Source organism: Leuciscus leuciscus, assembly GCF_965113295.1.
Source record: "Leuciscus leuciscus genome assembly, chromosome: 9".
NCBI classification, from domain to species: Eukaryota; Metazoa; Chordata; class Actinopteri; order Cypriniformes; family Leuciscidae; genus Leuciscus; species Leuciscus leuciscus.
This window is the reverse complement of record NC_138733.1, coordinates 26,965,056-26,985,127: the sequence shown is the minus strand read 5'-3', so window position 1 is coordinate 26,985,127 and position 20,072 is coordinate 26,965,056. Positions and strand designations below refer to the sequence as shown.

The 20,072-nt window shown below is 39.9% G+C and overlaps 2 protein-coding genes and 1 long non-coding RNA gene across 5 annotated transcripts in view; 2 read left to right on the top strand and 1 right to left on the bottom strand.

The window, feature by feature from the left end:
- Positions 1-1,653: 1,653 nt before the first annotated feature.
- Positions 1,654-8,193, top strand: n4bp2l2 (NEDD4 binding protein 2-like 2). Of its 2 annotated transcripts, XM_082179467.1 has the most exons (7): positions 1,664-1,785; positions 1,915-1,989; positions 2,106-3,088; positions 3,300-3,424; positions 6,664-6,752; positions 6,976-7,052; positions 7,378-8,193. In XM_082179467.1, the coding sequence occupies exons 3-7, from the start codon at positions 2,106-2,108 to the stop codon at positions 7,499-7,501; spliced, it is 1,398 nt and encodes a 465-aa protein (XP_082035593.1). In that variant the 5' UTR covers positions 1,664-1,785; positions 1,915-1,989; the 3' UTR covers positions 7,502-8,193. The 2 variants fall into 2 exon arrangements, with proteins under 2 accessions (XP_082035592.1, XP_082035593.1); XM_082179466.1 differs by lacking the exon at positions 1,915-1,989 and having other exon boundaries at positions 1,654-1,785.
- A 946-nt stretch (positions 8,194-9,139) lies between these two features.
- The window catches only part of pds5b (PDS5 cohesin associated factor B), a 53,448-nt gene continuing 42,515 nt past the window's right edge, over positions 9,140-20,072 (top strand). Inside the window, exon 1 of one of the 2 annotated variants that reach the window (XM_082179462.1) lies at positions 9,140-9,447. The gene's annotated coding sequence lies outside the window, so the exon portion shown is untranslated. The other variant, XM_082179463.1, reaches the window with a different exon arrangement.
- LOC309505970 overlaps positions 15,414-20,072 on the bottom strand; it is a 293,235-nt gene continuing 288,576 nt past the window's right edge. Inside the window, exons 2-3 of the long non-coding RNA XR_014208605.1 lie at positions 16,793-17,269; positions 15,414-16,064 (exon numbers count right to left, since the gene is read on the bottom strand). This is a non-coding gene — a long non-coding RNA (uncharacterized lncRNA). The remainder of the gene's footprint in view (positions 16,065-16,792; positions 17,270-20,072) is intronic.

Sequence of the window (20,072 nt, the reverse complement as noted above, 5' to 3'; positions counted from 1 at the left end):
GTTACAACTAGCCCCGCGTTACCTTGTGCCCGCGCTCCCCTATGGGTTTTTCTGCCTTTGTAAAACGTTAAAAAAATATAAAATAGCATATTTTATCATGCGTTTGGAATTATACCACAGTATAGCCTATTTAGTAGGTGTGTTCGACATCGGCTGCGGCTGGATGTAACCGATCGGCGAGAGTAGCCGCGTGCAGGCGGGGAGGAGCTGCAAACGGAGACGTGAAGTCGGACACTTTCTGGTTCCCGTAGTGACCGCTCACGTGGTGTTTGCATACTTTACCACAGCTGCAGTGAAATAAATGCAATATTTGCCAAATAATACACAGATGTTTCATTTCATGAGACATGTTCATTCAATACTTTATGTACTGCTTCATACAGCGTCTGTTTGAACAAGAATAAAGTTCAACATAAGCAACTATCAATGAAGTGGAGTCTACGTTTTTTAAGCAGTTTTAATTTGATAAACATGACACAATATAACATGACAACGACATGAAAAGAGTGTTCACTGTTATAATAAACTGATTTGAGAGCATTAGAGGAACTAAAGGTGTTCGAATAAACACGAAACACACGTGATCGTTGTCATGCGGTGAATCCGGCCAATCGTGGAACAGCTGTGTCGTCATCAGCCCTCCTGCAGCCCAGTGCAGCCGCTCTTGAGAAGCTGCGCTGGCTGAGTTCTCCGGCTACTCTCGAAACGCTCTCGCGGTACTTTGATGCCATACGTCACAGTCACGTGGCGTCGGCGCTGTATCAAGTCGGACAAAATTTCTAACCGGCATGCACTGCTTCAAGTCAGCCGCCGATCGTTCTGCGCAGAGCTGCATGAAGTCGAACAAGCCCATTAACTCAGCTTATCGCCGGTGTTTTAGACGTCACAAACTAACTTGTAACCAATCACATCACCGTGTGATCAGGGAGTGGATCTCTGAGCTGGTGTGAGTGAGATTAGACGGGGTCACGGGGCTAGTCTGCATTTTCATATAACCCCTTACTAAATAAGGCGGTGTGTTACATTCAAGCTATTTTATGGCATGGATAAATTCATTTTCAAGAAAAAACGTTTATGTGTAATTTTGGTGATCAAAGATGAGTTTTAGGGGATAAAATGATTGACTGCAGGGGGACTTTAAGAAATGACTCAACTTGCAAGTTTTGGTTTAGTTCCAGCGGTTTACCAGCAGTCTACAGGATGATCTGAAGATTCTACTTCCTTATGTGTATTTTGTATAGGTCATCCTTCAAAACAAAATATGGCTTTGGCAATAATGAATTAAATAAGTTAGGCAGCAAAAAAGTGCTAGCTGTGTAGACTCGAACTTCACATTTCTTCACAAAAGAGGAAGTGGTGACTGACATATTTTGTGGTTAAACTGGAGGAGCACACTTCAGCTTTGAGGGAAATTTTTTATTACTTCTTGTTGACAATATCCAACCAATCCTTCCACAATGAAACATGCACAGTAATATAAATTACAACATACGCCATATTATTTTATATCACATACACTACCGTTGAAAAGTTTGGGGTAAGATTAAAAAACAATATAACAACAGACCTTTTAACGGTACAATATGTTTGCATACATGTGTACCTTTAAAATATTTTTATTTTATTTTATTTTTTAACGACTTTTATTTTGAAACCTTTTTATTTCCTCTTTGTGGTGTTGAGTGTGTCTAGGCGGCTGGCTTCCCTCTACTGTACTATCAGTTATACGTCGATAAACAAAACGTTTAAATAACCTTTGTGCTTACAAGTTTTTCCACACTTCAGGTAACGTTAAAGCTTTTCAGCGCAATGTGATCGATTTCAGAAAAGATCATTCGTAGAATACTTAGTCATGATTATGATAGTCATTGAAACATGAACCTGATTACCGAAACGGCTTCTGTGTTGTTTTAGTAAAAGATGGTTGTCAAGCAGACAGATATATACATCTAGACATTCTTATGTTATCTGTGATCTGATGCCTAAAAGGTTGGCCAGCTTTGATTTATTAATCTTTGTATAATCAGTGAATCTATAAATGTACACAATATTGCTTTAGTACGTGATTTTTAAAAGTCTTTATTCAGTTTTATTATTCTTCACAGATGCCAGATGTGAACACCAGTAAATCTACTTCTCCACCTAATGGTGGAAATGTAGAGGAACCATATAAAACCACATCACAAATTCACTCAGATGTTGTCAGAGTGACTCCAGTGTCTAAATCATCCAATAATCAGACGATTAACCACACTAAATTTGCTTATTTAACATTACCTGCTAAAAGTTATTTCAAGACACAACAGGATGTCGATCCAAATGGGGGAAAACTGGATCCTTCAACACAAATGCAAAAAGGCGCTAATGTGAAGGAAGTTAACACGTGTTCTATTGAGAGTAAAAGCCAAACAGACAGAAACCGCGTCGTTAGAAGGTTAGGTGTCACTAGTACTGCATTTATTGGGCCTGCGTGTCGCCCTGAACCTCGTATCGAGCAGGAGCTTTGTGAATTTTACAAAGAGCTTGAGGAAGTAGATAAGGTCGAAGCATCCTGGAAGCCTGAAAGCAACCTACCAAACAGGAAGGACAGTCCTGTTGTCGTAACTGATCATGGCAGAGCCTACAGACCTTACCCGGATCCACATGAACGCAACCAAAAAGATCCAAAGAGATGGAGACCTCACTTACAATGGAATACGGATGACTTTGGTGGAAGAGGACATCCAGAGCCAAGGTATCCACCTCCACCATGGGTTCCTCCAGACCAGAGGATTCAGTTCTTCCCTCCCCCAACCTCTGGAGGTCCAATCATGTATCCTCCAGACATGAGACCTCAGGAGAACTTCCACGGTCTTCATACGAACAACAAAAATAACAGCTGGGGCCCAAGAGAAGGGCCACCATTACCTTCAAACAGATGGCGTGAACGTAGCAGTTTCCAGTCACAGGAGGATCATAGATTCTCTGATGGATATGAAACACCATTATCACACTGGCAGCAGCACGATCATGAAAAAGACCAATATCAACATTTGGAGCTCATTTTGGTGAGGGGAGTCCCAGGATCTGGAAAATCCACTTTGGCCAGGTGAGTAAAACTAAATATGTAGAGAAAAGACCTCTTTGTTTTTTTTCTACACCAAATCAGTGGCCAAATGTTTGATTAAATACTAAAAAGACATATTACAAATAATACTTGTATTGATTTGTTAAGTTCTGCTAACATTGTAACATATGTTTTGATTAGTTTAGGTAAGCAGATAACTTATTTTTTTAATGTTACACTGCATGTATTTTAGAGAGCTCCTGTCCACTGGTCCCAATGGAGTAATATTGAGCACAGATGACTACTTTTTCCAAGACAACAGATATGTTTTTGATTCTGCTCTGCTTGGGGACGCACACGACTGGAATCAGAAGAGAGGTGAGGAAAGCCTATATGTTACATCTTTTTATACATTGGGCACTGAAGCATTTTCATTCTACAGCTTAATACTTTTAATCATATAGGCTATATATTTTTTTATATAAATATATAAAAAAAAAAATTGTAGGATGAACTGTGCCACACACACACACACACACACACACACACACACACACACACACACACACACACACACACACACACACACACACACACACACACACACACACACACACACACACACACACACACACACACACACACACACACACACACACACACACACACACACACACACACACACACACACACACACACACACACACACACACACACACACACACACACACACACACACACACACACACACACACACACACACACACACACACACACACAGATACAGTGGGGAGAACAAGTATTTGATACACTGCTGATTTTGCAGGCAAAGCATGTAGAAGTCTGTAATCTTTATCATAGGTACTCTTCAACTGTGAGTGACGGAATCTAAAACGAAAATTCAGAAAATCACATTGTATGATTTTTAAGTAATTAATTTGCATTTTATTGCATGACATAAGTATTTGATACATCAGAAAAGCAGAACTTAATATTTGGTACAGAAACCTTCGTTACCTGTAGTTCTTGACCAGGTTTGCACACACTGCAGCAGGGATTTTGGCCCACTCCTCCATACAGACCTTCTCCAGATCCTTCAGGTTTCGGGGCTGTCGCTGGGCAATACGGACTTTCAGCTCCCTCCAAATATTTTCTATTGGGTTCAGGTCTGGAGACTGACTAGGCCACTCCAGGACCTTGAGATGCTTCTTACGGAGCCACTCCTTAGTTGCCCTGGCTGTGTGTTTCGGGTCGTTGTCATGCTGGAAGACCCAGCCACGACCCATCTTCAATGCTCTTACTGAGGGAAGGAGGTTATTTGCCAAGATCTCGTGATACATGGCCCCATCCATCCTCCCCTCAATACGGTGCAGTCGTCCTGTCCCTTTTGCAGAAAAGCATCCCCAAAGAATGATGTTTCCACCTCCATGCTTCACGGTTGGGATGGTGTTCTTGGGGTTGTACTCATCCTTCTTCCTCCAAACACGGCGAGTTGAGTTTAGACCAACAAGCTCTATTTTTGTCTCATCGGACCACATGACCTTCTCCCATTCCTCCTCTGGATCATCCAGATGGTCATTGGCAAACTTCAGACGGGCCTGGACATGCGCTGGCTTGGGCAGGGGGACCTTGCGTGCGCTGCAGGATTTTAATCCATGACGGCGTAGTGTGTTACTAATGGTTTTCTTTGAGACTGTGGTCCCAGCTCTCTTCAGGTCATTGACCAGGTCCTGCCGTGTAGTTCTGGGCTGATCCCTCACCTACCTCATGATCATTGATGCCCCACGAGGTGAGATCTTGCAATGGTGCCCCAGACCGAGGGAGATTGACCGTCATCTTGAACTTCTCCCATTTTCTAGTAATTGCGCCAACAGTTGTTGCCTTCTCACCAAGCTGCTTGCCTATTGTCCTGTAGCTCATCCCAGCCTTGTGCAGGTCTACAATTTTATCCCTGATGTCCTTACACAGCTCTCTGGTCTTGGCCATTGTGGAGAGGTTGGAGTCTGTTTGATTGAGTGTGGGGACAGGTGTCTTTTATACAGGTAATGAGTTCAAACAGGTGCAGTTAATACAGGTAATGAGTGGAGAACCTAAGAAGGGCTTCTGAAAGAAAAACTAACAGGTCTGTGAGAGTCGGAATTCTTACTGGTAGATGATCAAATACTTATGTCATGCAATAAAATGCTAATTAATTATTTAAAAATCATACAATGTGATTTTATGGATTTTTGTTTTAGATTCCGTCTCTCACAGTTGAAGTGTACCTATGAGAAAAATTACCTATTTTTTAAAATTAGGAAACCCTGCAAAATCGGCATTGTATCAAATACTTGTGCTCCCCACTGTATATGTATGTATATAGTTTTTTCATCATGTGATTATATTGCGTTTATTTAAAGGGCTGGTAAAATGCCCTTTTCAAAAGATGTAAAATGAGTCTTTGATGTCCCCAGAGTGTGTATGTGAAGTTTTAGCTCAAAATACCCCACAGGTATTTTTATATAGCATGTTCAAATTGTCACTTTTTGAGGGTGAGCAAAAACCCTTTAAATGCAAATGAGCTGCTGCTCCCGGCACCGAGAGCGTCGCTTCGATTACCTCACACAGACATGCACTGAAAATGTAAACAACTTTTAGCCTTTTATGTTCAAACTGGAGTCAGATAAAGATGGAGAGACTCAAGAAGAAGTGACGTAGTCCCTACCAGCCGTTTGTTGTAGTTCTTAAAAAAGCAATTTCTTTAAAAGCAAATATTGTAGCGATTGGAGAAAATGATAGACTCACTTAACAGTTTTAATGCTCTTTTATTAACGTGAGCACCTGTGTGGCCGATGCTCTCGCCTCACACAGTCCCAAACTTCTGGAGAAACAAAAAAAACACACACAACCAGAACACATAATACATGAAAGAAAATACATGCATCTAGATATTGAACATAAACAGTCTTTATACTTGCTACAATATCTTCCTTTGCTTTGAACTTTGAGTGTTGTAACTTTGCAGATGTTGTTTATGCTCAAACAGCAACATTACACACTAAATAAAGTTAGAAAAGTGAAATCATAATCAGCCACCCCTTTAACATTAATTGATGAACTTTTATGAAAATATGTCCAGGTCATATTTCAGCCCAAAATAAATAAATCAAGTTTTAATAAACTAGATAAAGTAAATAATTTTTTTTGTAATTCTTTTCAGTGGTGATTCACTTTTGATTGTTATTGCTGCAATACAGTAATTTTTACTGTATTACAGTAAAACAAAGATTAAATAAAGATTGAATAAGTGTTTTTATTTATTTATCAAACATCAATGATATACGAATACATATAATGCCATTTGAATTATGAAAAGGCAGGGATTTATATTTCTATATTTAAATAGCTTAATTGTCATGAAAATAATGTAACAATGCAACAAATAATAATAATAATAATATTCATGCAAAATATAATTAGTTTTTTGGGGGGCCAGGGCATTTTTGTAAGATTTGTCTGTTTACGAAATTATTCAGACAATTGTAAGAATGGAAACTTTCGCAAATTTGAGCATTTAATGTTTTGAGAGAGAGCATGAAGTTTAACCTTTTTTTTTGTATGTATTTGTCATTTCTAAGCTGAACAGGTGATGTTGGAGGGCCGCTCACCTGTTATCATCGACAACACTAATGTTAAAGCCTGGGAGATGAAGCCTTATGTTGATTTGGTGAGTTGGTGTCAGAAATGCCTGGGATTGGAGTGAAAAATACTTTTGTAAAACACAAGTTAGGCTTTAAACTGACTCTGGAAACGGTCTGAAATGCAACCGACCGCTTTAAAAACATTTCCATATGTTTGAATCTAGATATCTTGCATTACATTACATTATGATTCTTAAAGAGGATTCTCTTTAGTAACACATTTTTATTATTTTCCTTTATTTCACACAGGCTTTAAAGAACGGATACAGAGTGGACTTTTTTGAGCCAGATACCTGCTGGAAATATGATCCGGCCCAGTTAGAAAAGTAAGTCTGATAATAGCTTTGATTCTCATGTCAAGCCAGGAACTTTTTATTTTTCACTGAATGAGAAAGACCATTGACTTTGGATCAGGTTTTGGCTTACGGTACAGAGGTTTGGAATTCAGTTGTGTTAAAGTGGATAAAATGTTTTATAGTCTAGGATCACTGAGTATCTTTCAAATCCTCGTGAACAAGACCAGCTGACTTTAATTGGATTAAGAGACATTGTTACTTTCTTTTATTTGTTTAATTTACGACAGGCTTTGTATAGCAGTCTAATAGAGCTTGGATAACCTGGTCATTTCCTGTCTATTAATTTAATCAACAGGAGGAACAAGCACGGAGTCCCTCGAGAAACAATAGCCAAGATGCTGGATGGTTTCGAGTGGCCGATGAACGTTAACATTGTGATGAATTCTGTGGTGCCGCCCCATAAAAACAAAGGCCATTAACAGAGAACCGCTGCCATTTAGCTGTTATTGAAAGACAAACATTTTCATATGATCTTTTAGAATATAATAGGTTTATTTTCTTCAGTTTTAATATTGATGCAGCTAAGGGTGTTTTAATGACTCTGTGGTGGTTTTAATGGTTTAATGAACTTTGAGAACAATGCAGAATGCCTGTTTAAATAGTATCACTTTTCTTCTGTACTTAAGCTTAGTGTGCATATAAAAATGTTCTTTGCCGTCCTAGTTTTTCCCATTGTAATATAGAAATGTAAATCGTCTAAATCACCACATTGATAAGTGTCGACCATTGGTAAGATAAGACCATTAGAGTCTGATAAAGCCTTTGCCTTTTACGCAGTCTGGCACATACAATTTGTGCTGAGCTTCCAGACACATTCCAAGGCAGAATAAAAAATAAAAATAATCTGTAGTGACATGCTGAATTAGGAGCAGTACATACAGTCTATGTATTTTTAAGCATTCTCTGTTATTTTTCCAAAGACCAGCAGCTCAATCTACTTACTAGACACTGATCTAATCTCAGGGTTTGCAATTTATGGTGCTGTACATTGTTGATGGCTAATGTACTGAGCAAAATATCTTTTTCTTAAATGCTTGATATTTTTGTAAATAAATGCTGTTTTCTTATATGATGCCAATAATTCATTTTAAAATAAAGAATGCACAAGGGACATTGCTGTTGCATGCTTTTCCACTCAATATAAGATGAGGCATTTATAAATTCAAAATATGAAAAGATTAAAAAAAATAATTTACTCACAGCTTTGAGCCTAAAACTCATTTGATCTATTTATCACTCATTAAAAAATATATATATATACATATATTTTTTTAAAACTTTTTTTCCTGTTCCCAAAGCAGCATTTAAACCTCTTTCAGAAAAATAAATGGTAAAACCTTGAAATATTATAAATGTGGCCTTGGCAGTAACTGAAAAAAGGTAAGTAACTGAGTGTATGTATATGATGGTAAAAATGTTAACATTTTTGCATCATAACTTTTTTGTGATGAAACATTGACTCCTAAAAAGCTAGGCTTCATTTTTTGTAAAGGTCAAAGCTCAAAGTGGACCAACTTCTAAGAATGACCCCCAGTGCAGAATCATTTACTAGTGTATTTTACAGTATTTATAAATTTTTGATTTTCAGTTTTAATCTTAGTTTTTAGACATTTTGTTATGTGCTTTTGTCCTTTTCATGAGTTATATACAGTATCAGTTATAGATATATATATTAATCACACACACACACACACACACACACACACACACACACACACACACACACACACACACACACACACACATATATATGTATATATTATTTAATGAATTTTTATTTTAGTTTTAGCTATAGTCATTTAGTAGGCTACTGCGTCTTCAACTTCAACTTATACTAATTTTCTAAGTTTAAGCTTTTTATTTAATATTCATATGATATTTTATTTCAGCTTTATTTCAATTACGGGTAACAATTTTTGGGGTTTAGTCAACAATAGCAGCACTGGTGCACACTGCATTGATTACATCCATAGCTGTCATAAATGTGTGTGAATGAAGGCGGAGACTGACTGTCGTCCTGCTCGTGACCTATAGATGTCGCTGTTACACCACACACTCTCCAGCCTGCTAAGCGACTCAACATAAACGCTCGTTTATGCACTGACCATTTACATTATTGTTATATCAGTTTATTTGTTTTTCCAAACCAATACCGCAATATTGCCACACACACACACACATACACACAAAAAAACAGTCATGCACTTAAATAAGTAAACTCGAGTGGAGGAGGGAAGTGAAGGGTCTGTATTGAGCGGAGCTGCACTGACTGGTGCAGATAGGGACAAATTGGCGCCATTTTGAAGCCGACAGGAGGATCACAGTTGTGGGAGAAGCGAGTGGAGCGCGCACTTTTTCCAAAAAGGTAAACGACTATTTAAATTTAAATCGCTCGCGAGTGGAATCGACCTCCGCCGATTGGAGTCCGTTAATGGGAATTGTCATTTCGTGGCTGTTTTAGTAGGTGCTTTTTCCCTTTTCGGCGGTTGGTTGTCTATTCTTCTGTTAACCCATGCGAGGACATCTGACTCTCACTGTCTTTCCCCCCAAATCTGTTCGTTCTTTACTCAAAATCCCAATGGCAAGGACAGTTGTTGTTTGTTTACGTGTAACGTGTGTTATCGTGGTCGTTTTCATTGCAAAAGAGGGCCGTGCACTTTTCTGATGCCTCGTGTATGTGTACATGCATATGAGTGTGTTTGTGTTTTAGCTCTGTTAGCTTAGCTTAGCTGCTCGTAAACCTCTTCAACCTCTATTTAAATCTGATTCAGAACCTATTTCAGATTCTACTACTGCAGTTAGCATTCATTTTTGTTATGGGTTAATATAGTCCTTTGCGTGTTGAGATCGGACGCGCTGTTATGCATTGGATCTAGATAGTAACGGAGGATCTGTAGTGGTGTGCAATGGATTTTAGCCTGTAAACACCCCCTTAGGGCTGTTATCTGGGTTTGCACGGGATAAACCACTGTCAAAGGAATGAAATGACAGCTGATGTGTGATCAAAACTGTATTTTGTTCTGGTTGTGGCTGTAGAAAAGCAGTGAAGGAGCACAAAGACATCAGCTGAGAAAGCCAACCTGCTGTCAGAGTGTAAGCCTCTCTTTTTTGCATGCAGAATCATTGTAAGGCTGGAATTGTGTCTTTAAATGTGTTGCATTGTTTAGTAATTGCATGCATAGAGGTGTTGTGAAATGTGTTTGGTGTTTGCAGGGAGTTTGAAACACCTGCACTGTCTTGATCCTCCTTTAGAAATGACAGCTATTTTCACTTCAGCTTGCATTATTAATTTCTTGCATAATTGTGCTGTTATAACTTCGCACTGGGAATGCAAAACACTTATTATGCATTTTGACTAATTTATTCGTACTGTTTTTTTAAATAGTCTATGGTGTTAGTGTACATTATTTGTAGTATTATATTATTACATCTTTTTTGACACAAAATTCTAGCAATTATTGCAGAATAAAATGTATTGTAATTTTGTGTTGTTGTAATTAGCATGAGTGTAAATCTATCACTACTTCCATTTCATGGAAATTTAACAGATTTCATTTTAATTGAAACATTTGAAATGGTCTTTTATCAGATTTAGATTTAATATAACACGTTTTAAATGTACAGTCTTTTTCTCCTGGAAAAAATGTAACCAAAATATTGGTATATATTTTTGTCCAATCAGATGCTTTCTAGAATGAGAATGCCCCTCCCCCTAATACCAGCTGGTTCTGACTGTCAATAGCCAAGTTTCCATTAAAGTTTTAAGTGCATAAATTCTATATCAATGCTTCAAATGTTGCAAAAAATTTTGTTTGGAAGTGCTTTTTTTTTTTTTTTTAAAAGGGCTTAACGTAAAGAAATATGGTTACATGACAGAATTAGCTTATGTAAAGCATCAGTGTTCATGGTGTTGCTCCCGTTAAAGCACCGTTTCTCTGTAATGTTCAATGGTACATTTAATTAATCTAGCCTATTATATTCATATTATTAAATTGTTTATATATATATTTTTTATTACTGTTGGTATTTGGTAAGAAAAAGATGCATTACCTCTCAAACATCATCCTTATTTTTGTAATATATTTTTGGTTCATGATTAGACATCTTAATTTTATGTTCCTTTTATTTTTTTAAGTTGCAAGTTAAAAGGGCTATTCTTTTTGATCTGAAGATGGAAAAATCGAATTGCATTCTTTACAATGTAACAAAATGGTTGTTTCTTCTTAAAGTAAGTGTTCATGCTGCCTTAATGTTATGTTTAGTCTGCATAAAATGTGTGGTTGTATTAAGTGACTACCTCCTTTGATATTTGAGTTATCTCTACTAGTTAAATCGGTCAAAGTTATTGTAATGCAAATTTTTAAGTTGTGAGAGTGACAGCTAATTGCAGCAAGATTTATACAGAGTATGAATTTGGAATAGGTGGTTGTCTCACATTTTAAAAATAATATTCCCATTACCCCATTATTAGTTTAAAAGTAAACTTTTCAATCTACGGTCTATTAAAAAAAATACAACTGCACCTGAATATTGATTGATGATTAAGTTATGATCTAAATAGTCTAACGAAGTGACAAAAATAATTTTATTATTTGTAGCCTACAATTCAATAATATAATAAAGTTTGGGTTCAAATGCATGGATGAGGAAAATATAGCATCTTGAAAATCTCTGCAGCTCGTCAAAAATAAAAAATAAATAAGGCAATTGGAGATTTCAATGCTGATTGCTGACAAAATAAAGGGTAAATACACAAATAACATGTTACTTCTGTATCTGATTCTGAATTAATAAAATTAGGCTATGTAAAAATCGCAAGTCTGTTTTGATTTCATGCCATGGTCATCCTATGGCTACATGAAAAAATTATAATCACAAACATGACACTTGTTCGGCTTAGGGTAAATAAAAATAGTTTTAAATTGTAAATAAAATCATTTTTTACAATTTGTTAAAATAACTTTATACACATAAAGCTGCTTCTCACACAGTGTGTGAGTAGCCGAGTACTTATCTTACTGGACTTGAACAGTCAAATACACACACTTATGTGTCAAAATGCCCGTCTTTGTGAGTATCTTTGTAAACACAGTTGTTTAAGCTATGTCTTATCTAAATGTAAACCTCCCCAAAAAAATGACAAGTAAATTTTTCTCAAAAAAAAAGAAGAAAAAAATCTCACTTAAAGCTGTAAACAAACAGAGCCCTGTCAGCTTGTATTATTATTATTAAAGGTTAAAAATAACATTTCAAATTAAATATGCGTTTTTTTATTCCAACATTATAATATTTTAATGATATAAGTACAAATATAATAAATATGTACTATAGTTATCATATTTAGCAAAATACTCCCCTCTGTTTAAGTCCAACTAATGTGCTATGGTCATTAAATGGCTTTCCTGAGGTAAATGTAACGTTACGTGACATTGTTCTGCTTTTTTATGGACCTCTTTCCGCGGTTGAAAAACACTGATCGATCGATTTTCTTTCATTTCGGTAAGCTGAACTGTACCTAACTTTCAAATTACCTATTGATCATTCGTGTTTATTTAGCCTACTATTAACTAGTAGTAAACAGTAACAGATGATCGGTTCACGTGCCGTTTGAACTCTGTCAGAGATCTGTCACGTCTCATTTACAAGTGCCAAAACGGTGTTTATTGTTTGAATTTTGTAATTAAAGTGACAGAATCTGAGAGCTGAGAATTTGTTTTGTTGCAATAGTAACCTTCTCTGTCTTGTCTGTCGGTGTCAGTGTCCTCTTTGCTTCACGATTTTTCTCTGCTTGAGAAAATGGATGTGAGACTGAGAGCGTGTAAAAAGTGACAATTGCGTGAGTCTCACGGTGAATGAGTGAGTGGGCAGCCCTGTGGATTCAGTTTGTAAATGTTTGTAAGACTGTAGGTTGTTTTTTGGTGGGTGTGCTTGTGCTGCCGTGGTCTTGTTCATTTGCTATGTTGTTTGTGTATCTCTTTGGCAAACGCACGGGGGGAGGGCAGAGCCCTTTCGGAACTACGGGAGCCCAGAGGGAGCGTCGGCAAATGTTAAAAGAGAAAACCGATTTTCATTCAAACAAATCAACGTAAACTACTAGGGGTGTAACGATACATCGATTCCACACGTAAAATATCGATATACACCTTTATTTTGACACTCTCCACATTCTCACGTAACATCCTTCCGCCAAAGCGCACATTTTCGTTTACTCACCAACCATACTGTCTGCCGGTGTGTCTTTATAACGTTAATCTCCTCATCTGAAATAGATGCCTGACAAGACTGACTGAACCCTAAACAAGTTTTTTCACAAAAGCCGGTATTGTCCGCTGTCAAGGAGTCAACTCGCGATGGAGAAACAGACAAGCAGTCGCACCCTTGTTGGTGAACCCGTTTTAGCGACTCAGTATTCAGGTCAGATGTCACTTTGAAAAGACGCGCTGGCTAAGAGGAGTTTCATCAAAGCTGACTAAAAGTGATCGAGGATGGATAATTTCAATGAACTTGATGAACCCGTGATATCTTCTTCGGGGCGTAAAAGGAAAATAAAAGTTGAAACATTTTCACGGAACCTTGCTAAAGCAGCACGTTTAGTGGTGAGGGAAAAGCTCCCTGTATTGCGTGTACGTTAATCACAACAACAAAGTTTGTCAGGCGTCTATGTCAGCTGAGGAGATTAACGTTACAAAGATTAACCGAGTGTTGTATTTTTTATCATAGCAATTACTTGGTTTTGTTTGACTCAGAAAGATGAAATGTGAATGTATCTGCTCTGCTCTGCTAAAAAAAAAAAAAACTTTTAACATATTAAAGCATACTTTCAATTAACTTTAATTTTGTAATTTACCTGTATTTTTTAAGTTATTATTATTATTATTAATCTAAACAACCCAGCTGCAGTTTGATTGATATTACTTGGAATGCACAATAATAATAAAAAACATGATTTATGAAAATGAACAAGAACGGAGTACTTGCAAATGACCTCTTCTGTTGTAAATGTCCCAATTGGGAGAGGGTGTGCAATTTTCAAAGAGTTTAATTAAACGTTCATGTTATATATTTTGGTTGCATTTGTGAGTTAATAAAAACATAACTGGTTGCGTGAACATAATATATAAATATCGATTAATCGATCGATATAACCCTGAATCGAATCTAATCGTATCGCAGAATTTTTTGAGGTATTGGCAAATATCGTATTGCTGGCTGAGAGAATCGATATCGTATCGTGATGAACTGTCCGATTTACACCCCTATAAACTACACATTCGAGTTAATCGATGAAATCGATTTATCGCCCAGCCCTAGGGACAACCTTCCCCTGGCACGCGTAAGCCAGCGCGACAGTGTCCACAATCCAGTGAGAAAGTCTCTGTTTTGAGACTGTTGATGTCTTTCCCTTAGTACAGCAACCAAAGCATATGAAAGGCTGTCTCAACTGAAGGAAGGCAGCCGCGCGATTCACATACATCCGCAAAACCCTGACAGGGCAAACAGTGCTCTGCACGTCAGCGCTGATGATAGCTCAGCAGATAAGCGAGCAGAGAAACATCCTGTGCTTTAGGCACGTAGCCCCGCCTCGGCCGGAGAGTATCACTGCAGTCGCCGGTCTGAAACAGATAATATCACCGTCCATGAGAACACGTGTAAGTCTCCAATGCGCTTAGCTGAAGCAAGGGCATGGAGCAGAGCCATTTTTTTTAAATGTATTTTTAAGGGAGAGCTCCTTAATAGCACTCGAAACCTAGAGCTCGAAAGGCGGGAGAGAATGAGCCCTCAAACTAGAGCTAGATCCCACGGCAGCACTGAAGGCGGCTGTGAAGGACATAATCTCCTCGCTCCCCTGAGAATCTGACCACCAGAGCATGCCTTCCGATCGATTGCCCGTAACCGGGGAACGGAATGAAGCAGTAGCGGCCACGTATTCCTTCAGCGTGGGTGCACTCACATTATTTTCCAGTCTGTGCTGCAGGAAGCACCAAACATCCGACACGGGGGGAACTACCGGGTCAACGTCAGTATCCTGGCACCATTTATACCAATCACAGAGTAGAACAACACTCCTCTGGGAGTGCTCACAGCTGATAGGCAGGGCCAGACCAATGATCTGCTCAGCTCAAGTACACCAGAATTGCATATCAGCTAGAATCTTAGGCTGTACTGAACAATACAGAGCAGCATAACAACACAACAGCATAATCACATATCATATAAGCACAGCGTCAGCGGCCGTAGCGACGACAACTGTGAATACGTAGTTAGATCAGAATAGCCATTGCACTGAAGAATACAGGGCAACATAACAGCAAAACCAGATAGACCGAAGAGGTGATAGACCTCGACGAGTGAGCTCACATGTTAAGAGGAGTCTTTCCTCCTGAACGTGCGCTAGTGAAGTGCTCGGTTGATGGGTCTCGGGTACAGTATCAGACGGAGTCCCCCATCCCTCTTGGGCACAACGAAATGGCGGCTGTGCACTTCCATTCTCAGAGCGGGGTGTTTTGAGGCAAAGTCAGTGACGGACCCACGCCTGACGCAGGGTGGTCTGCAGAGAATACCTGTTTTGAATTATCCTCAGTAGCCACGGTGAAACGCCTGGAATAACATGTCTAGAAAATGACACCGGCCATATAGTTCTATGGCCGCTGTTGCCACTGTTTTTAGACTGGAGCCCTGCCCCATCCAGGCTGGCTGCCGATCGGGCACGAGCGGTGTCGTGTACGGCAGGGGAACATTGGCACTCTCGCGTTTTTCCATCGGGAGGCCAATATAGGCACGGACTGCGACTCCGTGCTGCTCGGGGCAGGGTGAGTGGGGCAGGGTGAGTGGCACAGTGTTGAGTGTATGAGGAAACAGCCCTTTGTGTGAAGGGATATGTGCTCTTATTGTGGAGCTCACACAAACAGAACACAACATTGCAAATGTCGCCTACAGGAACAGAGGGGACATGATGCAGAACACGGTGCTTGGGGGCGGGGCCTCTAGCAAACTCTCTCCTCCTTTTGGATGGTCCGTAGGACGAAGGCTTGGCAGCCGAGGACGGCACTTTCCGTGGTCCGTGACGCTACTTTCTCGGTCCCGCCCAAGATCCGGTCCGATCTCGGTCCCGCCCAAGATTTGAAAGTTAATCCGGCTGAGCAGCCTGCCCCCCAGGACGAGGTGGCGACAAAGAGAGAGACCTTGACGAGAGCTGGAACTGTTGATGGGGCAATATTCGTGACTCATAGCCTTCGCGCTTCTGGGCCTCAGAGAAATGCTCAGTAACTGACTCCACGGTGTCACCAAGGAGGCCGGAGGGAGTGATTGGAGCCTTTCTTTTTTCAGCCAGATGAGCCGTGAACTTGCACGGCTTGGACTGCAAGCTGAGATCCGCGCTCAGACATGAACGGTCTCCTCGACGGGGGGCATGCACACAGAGGCTTCCGCCTCGTTCCTTTAGACGCGCGCCGATTGTGGTGCAGACTACGACTTTACCATGTGCTCGTAGATGTCATGGAAGAACGGAGTCCTCCTCCTCGAAGCAGCTTGGCGGTGGCTTGACTGGATACCAGACTGAATTCCTTTTTACCTGAGCCTTTCGCATCGAGTCCAGTGTGTCCGTGAAAAGGACCGGTGCGTGGCGACTATGGCCCCAGGCCTTGTTGTCACCGTCGTTTCTGGGTGGGGGAGGGCCCACCAGCGGCTCGCTGGCGGCAGTGGGCCTTGACCCCGTAATAGCAAAAACCCTCTCAAGTGCGCACCAGAAGGTTGGTGCAGTGCATGCACGTGGAGTCCAAGAAGGCCGCCTCGGTGTGGACCAGGCCCAGGCGAGGAAGAAAAGGATTGTGTCCTCATTGTGTCCTCAAGAATAGGTCCTCAGGTGCAACTTCAACGGTGACAGCGTGAAGAAAGAGATTCTGACACAATTGTCGCGCACATGTATTTTATACTGCCTGCAAGCCTGTCAGTATTTGCATACTTTGCGACAATTGGCCAGCTGTTCCAAGCTGGCATTAGCCCATAATATTTCAACAAAAGTGGAGAAGGGAGGAGTTCCCGCAGTGTAGCTACGCAATGTTGAGTTGCAGCTCTCGAAAGGGAACTCAAGTGTTTACCACATACCATTCAGATCAGAAAGAAGATCGAAAGCACTTGTTAGAAGCACAAAACATATTTTAGCGTTAGGTAAGTGCTTTTTACCAACACTATCAGTTTCTAATGCAGAAAAGTTAGTTCATGCATTCATGACCTCGAGACTAGATTACTGTAATGCTTTATTAGCTGGTTGTCCTGCATCCTCAATAAACAAGCTACAGTTAGTCCAAAATGCAGCTGCTAGAGTCCTTACTAGGTCAAGAAAATATGATCATATAACACCGATTTTATCATCACTACATTGGTTACCTATAAAATTCCGTATTAATTACAAGGTATTGCTACTGACTTATAAATCCCTAAACGGCTTAGCTCCAGTCTATTTAACGGATCTTCTATCGCCCTATAATCCATCGCGCTCTTTAAGATCACTAAATTCTAGGCTTTTGGTCATACCTAGGATATCCAGATCCACCAAAGGAGGGAGAGCTTTTTCACATTTAGCTCCAAAACTCTGGAATAGCCTTCCTGATACTGTTCATTGTTCAGACTCGCTCTCCCAGTTTAAAACTAGATTAAAGACGCATCTCTTCAGCCAGGCATTCATATAATATTTTTAATCTTACAGTTAAATCCGGCCTCTAGTTCATAAACGCCAGAGGAGAACTGGCCCCCGACTGAGCCTGGGTTCTCCCAAGGTTTTTTTTTCTCCATTGGGTCACCTGATGGAGCATTAGGTCACTTATACCCCTTTTCCACCAACAAGAACCGGGTGCTGGTTCAGAGCTAGAGCTATTGCCAGTTCGGAGTTGGTTCGACTGACGAGCTTACTAAGAACCGGTTTGCGTTTCCACCGGCCAGAGAGCCACAACAGAGCTATATCTTACGTCACTGCATACGTATCATGTTGCCCAGCAACGCTAGGTTCGGCAGCGCCAAACACAAACACACCAGACTTGTTCGAGATGCATCGGCTTCTCGCAGAACGATCAGCACATGAAATCAAAGCACTGCGAAAGCGATCAAAAAGCACAAGGAGTCGTATGATCTCCAAACACTCCCGCAGCTCTGATCGGTCCATGCTGGTCCGATGCATCTCGAACAAGGCATCAACAATAATAGACGTTGCGTTACTATGGATGCTCATGGGTTTGCGAAAATAAATCGGCATCCAAACACGGCGAATCCAACGCGTTCGTGCAGCTCGCCGTAACTTACATAGACGGATATTATAATCGAGCTGCTATTAGCTCGACTAGCTGCTATTTAAAAATGGCGGTCACAAGTTTCTCTTCAGTCTTGTTGGCCACGGTAACCCCGCCCCCAGCCTCTGACGCAAGCGGATCTTTCTTGGCTCCGTTCTAGACCCTGCAATGATTTGGTGCTACTTAAGAACCAGTTTTACTGGTTCGGAGCTGGTGCTTTGGCGGTGGAAAAACAAAGAACCGATTTGAAACTAGGCTCTGGCTCCGAACCAGCACCAGTTCTGCCTTGGTGGAAAAGGGGTATTAATGGAGTTTTTCGGTTCCTTGCCACTGTTGCCTTTGGCTTGCTCAGTTGGGGATATTTTGGGGATATTTAATTTAATTTTATCAATCAATAAATTCCACTAGAAACAAACCTTGTTGTATTATTTTAATTTAATACTGTGAAGCTGCTTTGATACAATCTGTATTGTGAAAAGCGCTATACAAATATACTTGACTTGACAATCCAATCCGAAGTTAATTAATTAATACATCGTTCGACCGGACATAACTGTTTTATCGAGTTACCCCTTTCACTTCTGCTAGTTTTACTGAGATATCTTATCCCGTGCGAATTGCCCATTAATATTACAGACGTCCTGTGGTAGAATTACCACTACTCCATCTACCCTTGGCCGATCATGATGACAAAAAATTGGTAATCGGTATAGGCTGTGAAAATCCTGATCGAAGCATCCCTAATGCATATTCACTTTATCAATAACAAAACAGCGCAACAACTGGATGTAAACTTGGCTAATGACAAGCAAAGAATAGTTCATTGTTGTTGGGGTGGGCGATATGACCAAAATCTTAGGCTAGATCACAATATGAATTATTTTATTTCACGATAACGATATATCACAATATAGTTATTTTTGCTTTAAATAAGGTTTTTATGATGTAACTTTTTTTGATACCATTGTCACCTTTTTCAAGTAAAAAAGAAACTTTCAGGCTTACTAGGGATCGACCGATATGGATTTTTTAGTGCCGATGCCGATACCGATTTTTTTTCATCAGCCTTAGCCGATGACCGATACGGGCTGCCGATTTTCTTGGGCCGATATTTGGAGCCGATACTGCTTTTGCTCACTCAATTTACATCATAAAAATGACACAATGATGATAACAAATGTTACAAGTCTCAATTTAAAATAAGGAACATTTATTGAACTTATAAAAGGAACATTTATTGAACTTAAAAACTTAAACTTAAACTTAAATAGATTGGAACATGTTATTCTGTGTAGTTGTCTGATATATGTAATTGTGATCACCATTTTAAACAAAACAAAAACAATTTTAAAACAAATAGATTCTCAGTTTATTATGAATTAGGGACTGTTCACATATCGCGTCTAAAAACGTGTGGTAAGCACAGCCGCGACGCTTTCTCCTTTCTACAGGCGCTTGCACTCCCGTGGCGTCTGTCGTTGCTATGCAACTATGAACTGCACTCTACTCATGATGACGAGGAAGTAAGGATTAATTTATTTCAAGCCCTTTACGACTAACGTCACATATATTTATGGAGATGAAAAATAAAAACCTGCCCTGTCCAGCTTTGATCAGCTGTTCGGCCGAGCTTTCGATGTTGTCATGGAAAGGTCAGTTGTTTTTTTGTCACATAACCTGCGTGCGCTTGCGGCATTCTGAAAAGTTT

What these genes read in the sequence shown, in the direction of transcription:
- n4bp2l2 (XM_082179466.1), top strand. Translation starts at nt 2,106, where the DNA reads ATGCCAGATGTGAACACCAGTAAATCTACTTCTCCACCTAATGGTGGA. An exon ending in GGAAAATCCACTTTGGCCAG is followed by an intron (nt 3,089 to 3,299) that starts GTGAGTAAAACT and finishes CATGTATTTTAG; the next exon opens with AGAGCTCCTGTCCACTGGTC. An exon ending in GATCCGGCCCAGTTAGAAAA is followed by an intron (nt 7,053 to 7,377) that starts GTAAGTCTGATA and finishes TTTAATCAACAG; the next exon opens with GAGGAACAAGCACGGAGTCC.